Source organism: Eucalyptus grandis, chromosome 1, assembly GCF_016545825.1.
Source record: "Eucalyptus grandis isolate ANBG69807.140 chromosome 1, ASM1654582v1, whole genome shotgun sequence".
Taxonomy (NCBI): Eukaryota; Viridiplantae; Streptophyta; class Magnoliopsida; order Myrtales; family Myrtaceae; genus Eucalyptus; species Eucalyptus grandis.
In genome coordinates, this window is record NC_052612.1 from 28,862,867 (window position 1) to 28,879,914 (window position 17,048).

General features: G+C 38.2%; 2 protein-coding genes across 3 annotated transcripts in view; both read left to right on the top strand.

Annotated features, from left to right (window-relative positions):
* The window catches only part of LOC104439133 (protein NO VEIN-like), a 16,661-nt gene extending 13,984 nt beyond the window's left edge, over window positions 1–2,677 (top strand). Inside the window, exons 7-9 of the mRNA XM_018874961.2 lie at window positions 127–339; window positions 1,960–2,628; window positions 2,663–2,677. Coding sequence (XP_018730506.2) covers window positions 127–339; window positions 1,960–2,628; window positions 2,663–2,677 — 897 coding nt within the window. The remainder of the gene's footprint in view (window positions 1–126; window positions 340–1,959; window positions 2,629–2,662) is intronic.
* On the top strand, window positions 2,637–14,599 carry LOC104456209 (protein NO VEIN). 2 transcript variants are annotated; one of them, XM_039306139.1, is made up of 7 exons: window positions 2,637–4,211; window positions 4,713–4,825; window positions 10,272–10,674; window positions 10,758–10,885; window positions 11,000–11,072; window positions 11,647–11,904; window positions 12,411–14,599. In XM_039306139.1, the coding sequence occupies exons 1-7, from the start codon at window positions 2,694–2,696 to the stop codon at window positions 13,509–13,511; spliced, it is 3,594 nt and encodes a 1,197-aa protein (XP_039162073.1). In that variant the 5' UTR covers window positions 2,637–2,693; the 3' UTR covers window positions 13,512–14,599. The 2 variants fall into 2 exon arrangements, with proteins under 2 accessions (XP_039162073.1, XP_018730503.2); XM_018874958.2 differs by having other exon boundaries at window positions 10,758–11,072.
* The last annotated feature ends 2,449 nt before the right edge of the window (window positions 14,600–17,048 follow it).

Genomic DNA, 17,048 nt, shown 5'->3' on the forward strand with positions numbered 1-17,048 from the left:
GTTGCGCAAACATGCTGACATCTTTTAATGTTTGTGCAAACGTTTGTGTATGTACGTTTGTATTGCCAAAGGCAACCTGTCATTCTATCATGGTGTATTGACTGCATCTCCTGACGTTTGATTCAGGTCCAAAACGCTGATGATAATGTTTATCTGGAAAATGTGGAACCAACTTTAACATTTATTCTTCAAGATTCAGGTATCATTATTTTAAATAACGAGCGAGGCTTTTCAGCTGAAAACATCAGATCTCTGTGTGATGTTGGAAATTCAACAAAAAAAGGATCTCGTGCTGGATACATTGGGCAGAAAGGGATAGGCTTCAAATCAGTATTTCGGGTATGTTACAAGAGCCATCATTACTGTTATTCATCCTTTCTTAGTCTCTTTTCCTGCTTCTGCCTTTATGTCATTCGACTAACTTCACAGTGATTTGAAAGAGAATAAAAGAGAAAATGACTCTCTCTCTCTCACACACGCACACGCACACACAGAGTATGCATTTGCACCGGGCACTTATTGTGCTCAAACATGCAAGAAGCCTGGGCACATACATGTGTGAAACAGAAGCAACAAGCAGTTATTCTGCAACATTATCATTGTATTGGAATGCTGTTGTTACTGATCAAACAGTAAACAAGAAACAGAAAACCAGAAGCTATAGATTTCGAATGAGGAAGAGAAGCACAGAGAAACAGAACACGAACTTGCATACATCAGTTCTCTAAGGAAACTGTCAAGTACAGGACAACTTAAACAAGAACAATAACTGCTTACAAACCACACACACATGCAGCATATAACTGCACCTAAACGTGCTAATTCACTTCCTAAATAACAAAAATACAGGCTGCATAATATAACCAACTTAGCAAGAAAAATAAACCATAAGAAGAAAACAGAACAGAGGAACATCAGTAGAAAAACCAGCAGCACTGAGACATTATAATCCAACAATTGCTTCTGCAAGAGTTTTCGGTGATTCAGATTATAACTTAGAAATCGACCTGGAATCTAGTGCACTTTCCTCCCTTTGAGCAGCAGGATCCAATCAAGAACTGATCGCTGATTTTAAGTGCTCACTGTAGATTTTACTAAGAACTTGTGGTCTTTCATATATGTCTTCATTGAACTTTAGAAGTGCAATCTAACTTGATTCATTCCCAATATGCTACCAAATCCAAAGTGTCGGATCAAACAAGGTGAAGGATAGAGCATTCGATTAACTTTCTTTTTCCTTGTTAAGAATCATTGTGAATGCCTTATTTTTAAGTATGAAAGGCCGGTGAGACTTTTGAGTATGTAGCTGTCTGTAATGCTTAGAATTGCTCTATGCAAATTATGGATTAGGCGCATGAATGTCCTCTATATTTGATGCAAGGCTAGAAAAACCCTCCATTATATGTTATTACACCTTAAGGTTTAAATCCTTGGAGAGCTTAATCATCAAGTTGACTCATCCTTTTTGATAGTGAATATTCACAACTGGTATTTCTTGGCAAGTAGGAACCTTGCTTGCAGATACAGGTGAAGGTGGTTGAGACCTGATCTCATTGCTTATATGGTTAATTGGAAAGAAATTTGTTTTTAACATTTTGAGAAATCAGTCTTCATCTGTTAATCGGAGTCAACGTGAACATTGTTGTTTAATTGCATGAGAGTATAAGGGTCTTGTCTCCTTTGTCTGGAGAGAAAGCATATTCTCATAGTGCTATGTTACAAAGATTAATATAGAAAAGGTTAGGCCAACGTTATCATCTCATATTATGTTCATGAAAATAAACTGGAACAGCTCTGTGCACGAGCTGTGTTTATATCTTCTGTCCTTTTACATCTCCCTTCAAATGTAAGTATGATTTTCTGTAGAGCCATAACAAATCATCTGAAATCAGGTTGTTTTATGGTCTGATTACTGTGAGTTAAGATCGACGTAATTGACTCTGCTCAATAACTTTCTAGGTAACAGATGCTCCAGAGATACATTCTAATGGATTTCATGTGAAGTTTGACATAACTGAAGGTCAAATTGGTTTTGTCTTGCCAACTCTTATCCCTGCTTGCAATGTCAATTTATTTTCTAGGCTGGTTTCTAGTGATTCTGATGAAATGAATGGTAGCTGCTGGAACACTTGTATTGTACTCCCTTTTAGACCAAAACTGTCGGAAGGAAGTGCCATGAAAAGCATTTTAGCTATGTTTTCAAATCTTCATCCATCATTGTTACTCTTTCTTCATCGTCTCCAGTGTATTAAGTTTAGAAACATGCTGAACGATTCACTGATTATTATAAGAAAAGAGGTTCTGGGGGATAATATTGTCAAGGTATCTCATGGGAAAGACAAAATGACATGGTTGGCAGTTTCTCGAAAGTTGCAGTCAGATTTCATTCGGCATGATGTGCAAACTACCGAGATTGCGATGGCATTTACACTGCAGGAAGGAGATTGTGGTTATTACATCCCCTTTCTAGCGCAACAGCCAGTATTTGCATTTCTTCCTCTGAGAACTTACGGTTTAAAATTTATTCTCCAAGGTGACTTTGTACTTCCCTCATCAAGAGAGGAAGTGGATGGAGATAGTCCCTGGAACCAATGGTTACTGTCAGAGTGTCCTGAGTTGTTTGCAAGTGTGAAGGAATCTTTTGTGCCCTTCCTTGTTTTAGGGAGAATCCAGGTAAGGCTATTTCAGCATGTATGAGCTTTGTTCCACTACTTGGTGAAGTACATGGCTTTTTTGCTAGTCTTCCAAGGATGATAATTTCCAGGCTCCGCATGTCAAATTGCTTACTCCTGGAAGGAGATTGCAGCAAGTGGGTTCCTCCATGTAAGGTTTTGAGAGGTTGGGATGAGCAGGCTCGGACACTTCTATCTGATAATTTGCTGCAAGAGCACCTTGGCCTTGGGTTCTTGAACAAGGATATAATTCTGTCTGATCCGCTAGCAAGGGCATTAGGTATTGAGGAATATGGTCCCAAAACTTTTCAGCAGCTCTTGTCTTCTTTGTGTAACAAGGAAAATGGTCTCCAGTCACTTGGTCTGTCCTGGTTATGTCGCTTGCTAAATGTTCTTTACACGATGTCATTTCAGTCTTCTGGTTATGTTGCTGATGTCTCTAGAATGGAGAAAGATCTCATAAAGAACCTTCAGAAAATTGCATTTATTCCGCTTTCTGATGGTACTTACAGTTCACTAGACAGAGGTACTATATGGTTGCATACTGATGGCATGAGCAGTGGATCTGATGGTGAGCATGGGTTTAGAGCATTTCCCAGTATGTATAGGAAACTCCGTATTGTAAGCCCTGCCCTCTTCTCGGTGACAGATGATATCTCATGTTTGGATCTGGATTATGTGGATAATGTCACAAAGTTGCTTCACAAAATTGGTGTTCAGCAGCTATCAGCGCATGAAATTGTTAAAGTACACATCTTGCCTTCACTATCCATTGACGGGAATAGCATGGATAAGAACTTAATGATAGAATATGTTTGCTTTGTGATGATCCACCTGCAATCTGGCTGCTGGGTTGACAGGGATTCAATTGTATCAGAGTTGAGAAATAAAGCTTTAATTTTGACAAATTATGGCTTCAAACGCATTGTTGAGGTGCCAATTCATTTCAGTGAAGATTATGGGAATCCTATAAAAATACGTCAGCTGATTAATGTTACAGACATGAGATGGCATGTGGTTGACTCATCCTATTTGAAACATCCAGTCACCAAGTCATTCTCTTGCGGAAAGATGAAGTGGAGGGAATTTTTTCAGGAAATGGGTATTGCTGATTTTCTGCAAGTAGTTCAATTCCAGAAGAGTATTACTGATATACATCCTGAAACTTCTAAAAGAATGCTTTTGGATATGGACCTTATCACCCCTGGGTTGGTTGTGACAGATTGGGAATCAAAAGAGCTAGTTCAAATGTTATCCCAGTTTTCTATAAAAGGCAATAAGGAGAGTAGCAAATATCTGTTGGAGGTTCTTGATACTTACTGGGAACATCTTTATTGTGATAAAGTAAAAGGTTATTGCAACCCTACATCTAATGGGGATCCAATACCCTTCAAGTCATCGTTTATGAACAACATCTGTGATCTCCAGTGGGTAGTATCAAGCATGGATGATGATCTCCACTGCCCTAAGGATTTATTCTATGATTGTGAGGCAGTGCGCTCAATTTTGGGCGCTTCTGCTCCCTATGCCGTCCCAAAGGTTAGGCAATTTTTACTTCTTGGGCCATAGTCTCGCCTTTTAGCTTACTTTCCTGTTTGCAATTTTATCTCAACATTCCACTCGTAATGTCTGTAGAAACAAGATTCAATTTTATTCTTTACCTTTTCATTCTTTGTCTGTTTATAAAGATGCCACTTGGTTAGCTCTGAGGTCAAAGCCCTATATGCTCCTATTTACTTCAACTTGTTCTATGTTGATTGCTGTGATCTTAGTAAACAATATTCATATATCTTGCTTTCTTTAATGAGCACAAGTTTTGGATCCTGTATATACTTTGCCAATCATCTTGATGATATTGAAGGGACATTCACTCATTGACATGTTTCTGAGAAGCATATTGAACAAGCATAACTAACAATTTGGCATGCGTTGAATTCTTAATGACCGAAATCGAGGCCGTTTATTTCCCTTTATAATGTTAGGCCTCTGCTGGCAAAACTTCATATGTTGTTTCTTGTGCGCTGTTTGTCCTTTCAATAGGTGAGAAGTGAAAAGTTGCTAAGTCGTATTGGGTTCAAGACTGAAGTTAACCTAGATGATGTTCTCGCAATGTTGCAAGTTTGGAGAAGATGTGCCAACCTTTTCAAGGCCAGGTATACTTTAGGATCCCTACGTGTCGTTTCTTTGCATCTCTTATGTTGAAAGAGGAAAGCTGATAATTATTTCATCTCTTTTGTTCTTTTATTTAAATTCAAAAGGAAAGAAGATATGTTATGGTTGTTTGAGCACGGCACATTGTCAAAAATTTGCCAGAGTTCAAAAATCCCAATTCTGTATGAGCTAACCGATCTAGATTTGGATTATATGCATTGGAGAATCGTAACAATGTCATGAGATTTCACGGCATTTTCGGTCCATGTAATACTCTGATAAATAGTTTCTGTTAAGTGACAAATTTGAGGTATGCATTTTTGACATCACACGGTGGAAAATAAACTTTTAATTGATAAAAAGAATAATTAAATTGATGTGGTACCCAGAGGTATATCCTGTATGAGAAATTCTTCCACAAAACATCAGTTCTGCACATTCTATGAGAATGGAGTATAAATTCAGAGACCTCTGGGCTTTTGTTGCCTATTTAGCTTTTCAGTTGTTCCATATGGAATCAAGTATTTTCCTAGGATTTTCGAGTCATGCGTTTGATAAAGAGTTTACTCCTAGTTTATTGAAAACTTTAGGTTATTGAACCACCAGAAGCAATTTGAGCTCATGGGGATAATCTTCGTTGTTCAACTTCAGTCTTTTGAAATGACAAATTAGATCTGTCCGTTGGCGTTTGATCCATATAAGGTTTGGGACTAGTCTTTACTGAACAATAAAGTGCCAAAATCTCCTCAACTGAAGAATTCTGTGATGTATGGTAATATATTAACTGTGGATTTGATTCTTGCTGTAACCTCCTTCGATACCAACAAGATCAAGGTGAAAATGTATGATTTGTGGCTCAAATGATGAGTTTCCTCCGCTCTGTTGGCATGTAAAATCATTTGCACAATTTGAACTCTCTGAATTGTTGTCAACGGCCATGCCAAATAGGATCTTCTTCATTTTTTGGTCAGGCAAAAAGCATCTCCTTTACAAGCCTTTATTAGGAGTTAACTATTGATGGTATCTGTTGGCATGTATAATAATTTGCACATTTGGAACTCTCTGAATTGTTTGTCAATTGCCCAGCCGAAAAGCATCCCCTTTTATTTTTTGGTCAGACAAAAAGCATCTCCTTTTATTTTTTGGTCAGACAAAAAGCATCTCCTTTACACGCCTTTATTAGGAGTCAACCATTGATGGTTTTTGTTGCGTCTATGAGGGCGTTCAGAATGATAAATTAGGCCCCTTTTACTCCTACTTCAACCATTTCCAACCCTTTTGCTTTTAGATATCCACTTTCTTAATTTGTATGGCAAATCTGCCTGACTAAACCTTCTCTTGCGAGTATGGCACAGCGATCAGCTCAAGCTTACAGCTGGAGTTCTAACATTTTATAAACTTAGTTGAGTTCATGATAAATAAAATTTCATTAAGAAGGTAACAAGGCGGTACCCTCCCTATACAAAACAGCACGTCACCCATAGAGAGAATTATGCACAAAAGAGTGTTTCTAGCATTTCCAATAAATGTATGTAGTTTAGCTTTCCTGCTATACCAAAAGTGAAGGCTGTACAACCCATTATCCCTAAAGGAATCCCCAGAGGATTCAGCTCCTTGGAATGCCCTCTTGTTCCTCTCTCCAAATGAACTGAAAAAAAGGGAGAGGAATCATCTTAGTTATCTGTTTCTGTCCCACACACAAACTGATATTTGTATTAAAATTAAATTTGGATCAAAACAACGTTGTTTTGGGGTTATTTTTCTTGTTTTAGCCACGTCAGCATCATGTGGGAGAGAGAAAGTAATAAAAAATGTCATGTCAATATTTCCGTTAGTTGAATTGGACAGAGTTAACGAAAGAACTCGATTGCACAAATTTGACAAGTTTTAGGACTTGATTGCATTTTCGTGATAAGTTTTATGACTTTTGGTGAACATATCCTTAGACTAATTAAGAATCTTTATATCTTACCTTATTAGACCAATCTCATAAAACGGTAAATTTCAATGTCAATTAATGTGATTGATTGTCTGAAAATCTCTTCCATTACAATGCTCCAATTAACTAGATGATTGTCATCCCAATTGCCCCAGAGAATCTTTTATATGCTCTCAAGTCTTTTTGCTGACGAGATTGGGATTGGAAATGTTAAGTTACTTTAATTGAGTTTCCTTTCAAAGCATTATAATACTCTCCAAGAGACTTGTCTCCCTGTTTAAAATTAAAGATCTTCTCATATAGTTCATAAACTCTAGACATATTTTTGTCTTGTGAGTAACTCTTCATAAGATCATCCCATACTCCCTTAGCAGTTGTGTGGAACATGACATTAGCAGCGATGGATGATTCCATGCTATTCCATAACCCACACCAGAAGTGTATCATTCTCTCTCATCCAATCACTATAGTCTCTAGAATTTTCAGCAGGAGGGTCTGTGGTAAGATAATGAAGTTTCCCTTTGGCATTAATATAGATCTTCACAGCTTGGGCCCATAACAAGTAATTGGAGGATCCATTTAATTTAATAGTGGTAATTTGAACATTGATACTATCTATAGGAGCCTTAGTATCACTCATGATGATAATCTCAATATAAATATATCTACCACTAATCAAAAAGGCTGAAACTTTAGTGCAAGAAACAAAGTAGCAACACTAATGTATAATCAGATGTAATTGGCTCCATCAATTAACCAAAGAGATGTTGAAAACTCATAAATAGAGACTGTTGTATAGAAGAAAATATTTGACCAGAAATTACGATTCAAATAATTATATGTTTGACGGAAAACCAGGAAGACCAGTCAACCATAATCAATAGAGTACTCTGATTCTTGAATCTGCTGATCAGTAAGTGTTGTAATCCATGTTCATAAACCAAACCTGATGAATCTGATATCTTCTAATCTCATATGTATCAAGACTTGAAGAGAAAATAGATAAAAATTGCAGCTTTAGGTGGCTACGCACCAGAGAAGAAGTAGGGTTACTAGGGGACTCTCAAACCAGCAATAGGATCAAGTAATCAAGTAGTTAGATCTGCTCTGATACCATGTCACAAAGCTGATTAGAGAACCCGCAGCAAATAGTAAGAGAGAAAGAAGAAGAGAGAAGGAATAGAGAAGAGGAGAAGAAGGAGAATGCAAAAGAAAGAAACAAAGAGGGGCTGTAGATTTCTGTAGTAATAGAAACCCTACACCCATTGTATTTATATTGAATATAAACTGTATATAACAATAATACCCTTATGTAAGTAAAAAAAGAAATAAAACTCTGATAATAAAGGAAACTCGATTAAAGTAACTTAACAGGAAACAAAGAGAGAAAGAAGATGGAAGATTAGAGAGAGCATGCTTCAACTACGCAAGTCTAACTTAGACAAATAGGTCATCTTCCACCTGCTTAAACTCTTCTCAATTCTTTGTGTCATTAAATGCCAAACAGTTTTTGCTATATGAGTGGATCCCAATAACAATGCCAGATACTGTATATGTAAGCTAAAATCCTTACAGCCAAGAATGCGAGACATTTCTTGCGCATTTACATTCTAGCCCATAGACAACTTCAAAAAATAGCAATATGCCTCTAAAGTGAAAATTTTGTTTGATGTCATCCTCCAAGAAAATGATGGTGTCATCTGCAAATAAAAGGTGGGATATGGAAACTGCATCGCAAGCATTGCCAACCTTGAAGCCATTACACAAGCCCTCATCAGTAGCAGCATCATGCTTAATACTTTTATAAGCAACTGAAACAACAAACGTGATGGAGAATCACCCTGCCTCAATCCTCTAGAAGACTTGATGAAACCTCTTGGATTGCCATTCACCATAACCAAGAAAGTTGGTGAAGAAATGCATTTTGGAATCATCTACACCATTAGTCACCAAGATTTATTCATCTTAACATATGCATCAGGAACTCCCACGAAACATGGTCATAGGCCTTCTCCATGTCCAGTTTGCGAATCACTCTTGATTTTGTTGGTTGTGAAGGGAAAGGTAGTGATAGAAAGAGAAGGAAGGATGGGGCAAGAGGACCAGATCTTGGTTCTCATGCCATAGATATCTCATCTAATTTGCTCTACTACAATGAATTATGAACTTAGATAGTCAATTGCAGTATATCATCATTTTTTACTGCTTTGGTGAAAGATTGCCTTTTGCCACTATAAAGTAATTGGGCTGTTTGAGCTGCGCATTAATTAATATGATTTTGAGAGATAAGTTCCGAAGGTTGGGATTCTATCCATTAGGAAGTGATTTATATCTCATCCTTCAAGTGTCAACGGTGAACCATTGTCTAAATGCCTATTTTATAATTCTTCTGGTTGGTAATAATACTGGACGCTGATGGATTATGAAACTTTAGCTTGTCTGAGAAAAAGAACCATTCTAGGATATAATATATATTGTCAATTTGACGTTTATCTTAGTGTAATTTATTTTAATTGATGAACAGGGAGTTCTTATGATGGAGATTTTGGTAAAGCAGATTGATGCCCTCTGTTCGAATATGGTGCTGGAAATGAAACTTAATCTATTTGTGAGACATAAGAATCAAATGGAGAATGTGACTTAGGAGTTCTTGGGACACTTGTGCGGGAGTTAGTGATTTACTTTCACGACCACTCTTTCTAACCCCTTTTGTTTCAATCTTTTCCCTCTATCCCTCGATAGGTAAAGGCCCTCAACAAATTCTGTCCGCACTTCTGGTGCACCAAGGTTCTCTTTATCTGAAAGATAATATTTTTTCTCAAAATTTTGAAAATTAGTCACCTTTCGAGTAAAATTTCTCCTTGAAAGGGAGGATATGTTCATTTTTCCAAATTTTTCCTGATTCCAATTAAGCTTTTCTTGTCATCTGAAAGTGGCCAAGAGGTGTGTGGTCAGAATGTGGACCAATTGGTACTTCTAACAATAAGTGCTGTGCTGCTCTCCTTTCAACTTGACCAGCTTCAACTCGTATTTATATTGTTTTATTGCTCTGTACTTTTGATTTTGTTTCTCTTTGACTGTCATTGGTTATATGATAAATTTCATCAAGTAAGCAAAATCGAAGACAATTCTCTTCCAAATACGTGTTTCAGGATTCTTTCTAGAAGTTTCAATAGAGAGATGGAGATAAATATGTTAAGACCCGCTGTATCTGTTATATGTTGATTATATGTTTACTGAATCTATCTTAAATCTCTTCCAAACATAGCGTTCAGGATCCAGTTGAAGGAGTTCATAATTATGAAACAGTATGGGTGGAACTCTTTAATGCATTGTCACATGAAATTTCAGTTAAAAAATCTATTGGTAAGATCTGGTACACTATTTACCGTAATTGAATATCTCTTTGTTCAACTTTCAATAAGGTTGGCTTCTTGATTTTATACTCATTATTTTTATTTTTGTTACTCGGATCTGTGTTCTCATTTATGTGTCATTTTGCTTTCCAGCGTAGCACAAATGGCAAGGTTATATTCATTTATTTGGAATGAATTGGCTTCTTCTCAGATAAGAATGAGTGAAGAGATTAGAACGAGTCAATTTATCTTTGTTCCAAGTGCATCTGGATCTCGGCAGGAGGAGCTGGTTTTTGGCATATTTTGTTCCCCTAAAGAAGTGTATTGGCATGATTCCACTGGTTTAGCGAAACAAATAAATCAAGTATATTCTCAGTGTAGATTGTTGGGTGCAACTGATGGCCTCCCTTGCAAGACATTGGACAATATCTACCCTGGTCTTTATGATTTCTTTGTCAGGGAATGCGGTGTTCTTGAGGGCCCTTCTTTTCATGTTTATCTGAAATTGTTGGTGGAGTTGTCCGCTACTGCCTTACCTTCGCAAGTAGCTAAAAGAGTGAGTAACCAACTTGAATTGTACTCAGGTGTGATGAGGTTCGTTGGTCCTAAGGCCTAAGAATTTTTCCTTTCATGTTTTAGGTATTTCAAATTTTTTTAAAGTGGAATGATGGATTAGTCTCAGGATCCATAACTGCGGAGGATATCAGCTATTTCAAAGAATGTTTGACAAAACCAGAATACACCATGCTCCCCACGGTGCTTGATAAGTGGGTATCCCTGCATCCTTCCTTTGGTATAGTGTGCTGGTCTGACGATGAGAGTTTGAGAAAGGAACTTAAGTATGTAGAAAACATTAATTTTCTGTACTTTGGTGAACCCAGCGACAATCAAGAGATGCTTCCTGCAAGTGTTACTAAGCTCCTGAGGACCTTGGGGATTCCTGCACTTTCTGAGGTACGCATGCCCCACCCCCTCCCCCCTTCTCCACAGACACAAAGCCACAGGAGCAAAGGGCACTAGCATATATGCTCAACACACGGCCTAATATGTCAATTTTGACATACCTATATTTATAATGTCTCGTTATTTACTGACAAAATGACCTGGTAAACCCATAATGAAAAAATCTTGTATGAGTTTCTTGCATTGAGATAATGAAATGAAAACCCATTGAGTAATTGAAGGCGTGGTTTGTAATATGAAATGCCATTTGGATAGTGAAAAGAAAATAATTAAACTGCAAGTTTTTGTATGAATTTTGTGCATTTGAATGTTTTTGCGGCTGTGTTGACTATGACACTAAAATGCATGTCATTCACTTAATGGAAGGCTCAAAATTAGGGTGCACTTATAGGCTTATAGCATGCTGTTGGATTTACATTGAAGTTTGAAAGATAAATTCGAGACTACTTTACCTGTACTAAGTATTTTATTAACTGTCAAGTATAGAAGCATTTATTGACAAACATATAATTCCAGCAATCAGTTGTTGACAAAGCTCTTCTCCTTATCGATAATTTCTTGGCAGCTTGTAACTCGTGAAGCAATATATTATAGTTCAGCAGATGGTACTCTAAAAGCCCAATTGATTGACTGGGCACTTCCCTATGCCCAACGCTACATCTACAGTGTGCATCCTCCGCGATATTTACAGCTTAAGCAGTCTGGTTTTGACTGTCTTAAACAGTTGCAATTAGTAGTAGTTGAAAAATTGTTCTACAGAAGTGTGATCAAAAGTTGTGGCAGTTCATCCAAGAAGAAATATGACTGCAGTTGTTTACTAGAGGTATGAAGCTTCTTGAACGTTGGAAGTCAAATTCCCATAGTACTTTGATTTAGTGAAGAAGCTAGAAAATGTTGCTATATCATTTGAAAAGACATCATCTACCCAGGAACAGAAAATCACCTCTAGCTAAGTTAAATCTCTACTAGGAATATCTGATGAGGGGGCCTTTTGAAAAGTGGTTAGGTGCTTGCTCTCAGCTTAACACTTTTGGTCCAGATTAAAGAAATTTGTTTTGAGGAAACTTAACAACTTTTGTTCTGAGCACGGAACTCATATGGGTTTGTTAAACCAAGCTGAATATTGTGTAGCATTTGTTTGAAAGAGATATACTTGGTAATCCTTCAAAGATCTGCAGCTTTGAGTACAAGCTGAGGTGGAGGACCCTTTACACTTGGGCTAAGATATCATAATATGCAAACAAACCAGATATAGTTACTGTGTAACGATAGTGGCCATGAATAGCAGAATGGATTTTTTCTATAATGTCTTATATCTGACTTTTGCAGGGAAATGTTCTTTATGTTGCTCAACAATCAGATTCTCATGCTTTATTTTTGGAGCTCTCTCGATTATGGTTTGATGGAAATCCAGAATTACACATAGCAAATTTCCTTCACATGATTACGACTATGGTGGAATCGGGTTCCACTGAGGAGCAGACAGAGACTTTCATATTGAATAGCCAGAAGGTGACAAAGATACCTAATGAAGAAACCATTTGGTCCCTTGCATCTCTGCCTTCAAGAGACCTTGATAAGTCCCTCCTGATAATTTCTGCTTTAGGAGGAACGAGTGAACAAACCATTTTCAAGTCCAGGAGGAAGTCAGGTACCATCCCTAATTGCCCACCAGCGAATTGGAGAACTGCTCCAGATTTTCGTTATGCTTGTGAAAATGATTTCAGGACACAAGCGGTCTATAGCATCTCACATGACAAAATTGAGGTTGATTCAGAAACAGCGGTTGCAATGATGGAAAATGTGGTTCCAACAGAGATTGACGCTGATTGGAAAATTGGAGGAAATGCAGCTGCAACATCTGGGCTTCTGGTGAACGTTCAAAATTATGAAGAATATTTTGCCCAATTTTGTGACACCGTTATGAATGCAGAATTGAATTCTGTTGATTCAAATGCTATGACTGATGTGCCTGCAAAGAGTTCACCCAATTTTAGCCGGAAAGGGAAGCTTAATACTGGCAATCCCGATAGAGCCAAAGCAATGTTGACTGGGAGGCTTGGTGAGCTTGCTGCTTTCAGATATTTTACAGGGAATGCTGGTAAGACAGCGGTGAACTGGGTTAATGAACTTAGTGAAACCGGGCTTCCATATGACATCCTCATTGGGGAGAATGAAGCTGATAGAGAGTACATTGAAGTTAAAGCAACCACGACTAAAAGGAAGGACTGGTTCAACATATCCACCAGAGAGTGGCAGTTTGCAGTTGAACGGGGTGAATCTTACAGCATAGCGCATGTGGTTATTGTAGACGATAACACTGCGAGGGTTTCAATCTTTAAGAACCCCGTAAAACTGTGCCAGCAAGGCAAGCTGCAATTGGTGGTCATGATGCCAAGGCAGGAGACGGATCTTTCTGGTGTGTCCTAATAGGAGGAGCTACTTACTGTCGGCTGTCCAGTATTATATTGATTTTCCCAGCAACCCATGTTGTTGTGGATAAACATTGAAACTGCTGCTTGGTGGCCATAATGAATGCAACTTCCTTCAGATTTCATGGGAATTTTGATGTGCCTGTCCTGGACGCCAGAGTGCTGTACAGATAATACTAAGCATGACGCTGCAATTACCCAAGGCGACATTACTGGACATCTTCATGTAAGGTGACAAGTAGGAAAATGAATGGTTCCCAAGCCAAAGGCACTTCCGAGATGGTCACTTGACTATGGTCCGAGTGGAGAGAAGTCCAAGAAATGAGGTTCTCTCTCTATTATCACCGTCCTCCTCCTCCCTCTTGCATGTTAATCGGAGGTAGTTTCTGTCTCACAAACATTCTCAGCGGGCATGGTCCTTGTAGTGAAGGGAGGGCGACATGGTTTTTGTGTCTAATCCAGTTCAGATATAGCTCAGAATCCCCCTAGGAACGGTTTATTTGTGATCTCTTACTAGTATTCTGTCAACCTCCTCGACGTCCTTAGCACCATTTCCGATTGACAAACGGTTTTGTATAGAAACCCCATAACTTAGATGATTTAGTTCCCAGACATTCAGACATTCCCTCTAGCGGTGAAAGGGTCTGTAAGGGGTATTGGTCTTGAAGTATGTCATATCTTTATGGGGCCAAGTCCATAGCCAATTCGATAAAAAAAACACGAACTTTAAGTATTGTCCCAAATCTGGCCCGAACTTTATTTTGTCTAAAAAAAAAAAAAATACATAAACTTTCACTTGTGTCCCAAATTTGGCCCTCCGTTAATTATCATTCCACAGTCATCCAACGTGGCATTTCCACGTCAGTAATAATATCCAACACAGTAAAACAATGTTTCATTCAAATGTTTGGAGGAAGTGTTAAATTTAAGTCTGCCTTCCAATGGGATGAACTTTACAAATGATTCTCATGGGAAAAATAATTCAGCAGCTTCAGTTCGAGGAGACGAGGCACATAGCTAGGGCCATTAGATCAATTAACAATTGGCAAGCTGTTTGCAATGTCGAAACTGGGTTGGAAGCAGAAGTTATGGGCGTGCATGGTTGCGTTTTTAAATTTTGTTCATGAACAGATTTTCCATTTTTTTGTTTCCAGAAACAAAAACAAAAAAAAAAAAAACATAAACGCGTTTGTTTGTGTTTTTATTCAAAATTTGTTTTTTTTTTTTTGTTCCTGGAACAAAATTAGAACATAAATAAGAAAAAAAAAGTTTTTTTTGTTCCAAAACACTTTTGAAGAACAAATTTTCTTTATCATCTCTTTTCTTCTCTTTTTTTTTTTCTTCTTTTTTCTTTTTTTTTCTTTGGCCGGTCGTCGATCTCGGCCATGGCCGATGATTGGCCGTCAAGGGCCGGCGACCTCGCCAAAGGGTCGCCGGCCCTAGGCGAGGCCGAGTGTCACCGGCCCCTAGCGAGGCTCGACCTCACTTTGGCTAGGCGAGCTCGAGCTCACCTAGATCCGGTGAGGTCGAGCTCGCCACCACCGGCAAGGCTCGGCGAGCTCGCCCAACCACGGCGAGGCTCGGCCTCGCCGGGGGCCGATGAGCCTTGTCGTGGTTGGGCGAGGCTGCCGCCCTCGTCGGCCGGTTGCCGGCCATGGCTAAGGCCGGTGATCGACCAAAAGAAAAAAAAAAAAAAAAAGGAAAAATTAAATAAAAATATTAAAAAATTAAAAGAAACAAAAAAGAATACAAATTTACCAAACATGTTTCTATTTATTTTTTATTCCTGAAACAAGTTTACCAAACCCATATTTTTGATCAAAAATTCTTCCTCGTAACAGAAATAATTTTTTTTATTTCTGTTTCCTAGAACACTTTGTGAACAGAAACACAAACAAACGCGCCCTATACCGCCTTAAAGCGAAATATTAAAAGCAAGTACATCTTGTAGTTAAATAGAGATGTGAAGTCTATTTGTAATAGACTTACTTTATTTTGTCTCAAATAAAGTTCAAGCTAAATTTGGGACAACACCTAAAGTTCGTGCTTTTTTTAGATAAAAATAAAATTCGGGTCGATTTGGGACAACACTTAAAGTTCGTGCATTTTTTTTTATAGATAAAATAAAGTTCGGACCAGATTTAGGACAACACTCAAAGTTCGTGTTTTTTTTTATGGAATTGGCCTTATCTTTATGATGGTTATAACTAAAAAGCTGCCCCCATTTCCTCTGAAATGAAGGAGCTTCCTAGTCATTCCCTTTTGTTTTTCATTTTTTGGCTTTTAAGTGTACTTATTAAAGAAAGTCTAAATTCTCAAGATGTCAATTACAGTTGGAATGAAAAGGTTAATGGATTGAAAACTCTCATGAGTTTTCTTTAACAAGGGTTCCGACAATTATTTGCTGGTAGCTCATCAAAAATATTTTCGGTGGTGTGATGGACCATACAAAGTGTAGAATTTCAGTCGCCATATCTACCTTAATAAAGGGCGCAAGAAGTAAATTAAAAAAGAAGGCGTATCTAAAAGAAAAGACAAGGAGGAAAGAACAAATACAAAAGGGATGCTTCTATGTGAAGGCATAATTCCCATCGTAATTATAGACCTGTCGCTTTATAGACCCCTTTTCACCAGATAAAAAGTATGATGCTTCCTATTTGCAAGGCTTGTGGTCATATTAATTTAAGCGATGGAGAAACAGGGACATCGACTTCAGCTTTAAAGTAATGCGAAGTAATGCGGCTTTAGAACATCTATCACCAAATATATAAGTCACAATACTTCGCATCATAACTACAACATGGTTATAATTCTGCTACACTTATACCAAACCGATCACATAGCATAGTCCACGAAAGAACACTACCACGTGCAAACGTTACCATATGCATACTATTTCATGCTTTATGCCATATACGAACATATATATGGAATTGTACAGGTACAACTTGATGGTCCCCAATCTTTTCTTATATAGCACTACAAACAACCACACACTAATGATAGGCATATGGCGACCAAAACACTATGCCATGGACCAAACAAGATCCTCTTCACCCACATCTATGTTCAACCCCAAAGCATGCCACATAGTATCTGACCCATCACAATGTTGTTCCCGCACGGTGGCTGATAATCATGTTCATCGTCGACCCATTCCTTGAGTCACATTCATCGACTAGTTTGGCCGGTACATTCCTCTCAGTTTTCATAGACCTTATTCCAATCCTATCTCCACAACGAGATCCACCAGGTCGACATCGCAACAATCAGCTCGAAGTTCTCGTGATAACCGTCATCACATTCTCACGGGCCCCCACCATCACCTCTTCGTTGAAATCATTATTCGTCAAGGAAGCTCAAGTCGAGGGTGTCACCGGTGGGGAGTAATCATATTTAGGGTAAGATTGTCCGTTGCAAGACACAGGGCCTAAAGGCTGACATCCGCCACCAGATGGAGATGAAGGCAAATTTCCGCATATGTGTGTGCGCCCACCCGAGGGTCGTCATTGAAGCAAATCAATTGGCCATCACA

Coding starts and splice junctions, on each gene's coding strand:
- LOC104456209 (XM_018874958.2), top strand. CDS start 2,694: ATGAGCTTTGTTCCACTACTTGGTGAAGTACATGGCTTTTTTGCTAGT. Junction 4,212..4,712: donor CTCCCTATGCCGTCCCAAAG/GTTAGGCAATTT, acceptor TCCTTTCAATAG/GTGAGAAGTGAAAAGTTGCT. Junction 11,905..12,410: donor ACTGCAGTTGTTTACTAGAG/GTATGAAGCTTC, acceptor TGACTTTTGCAG/GGAAATGTTCTTTATGTTGC.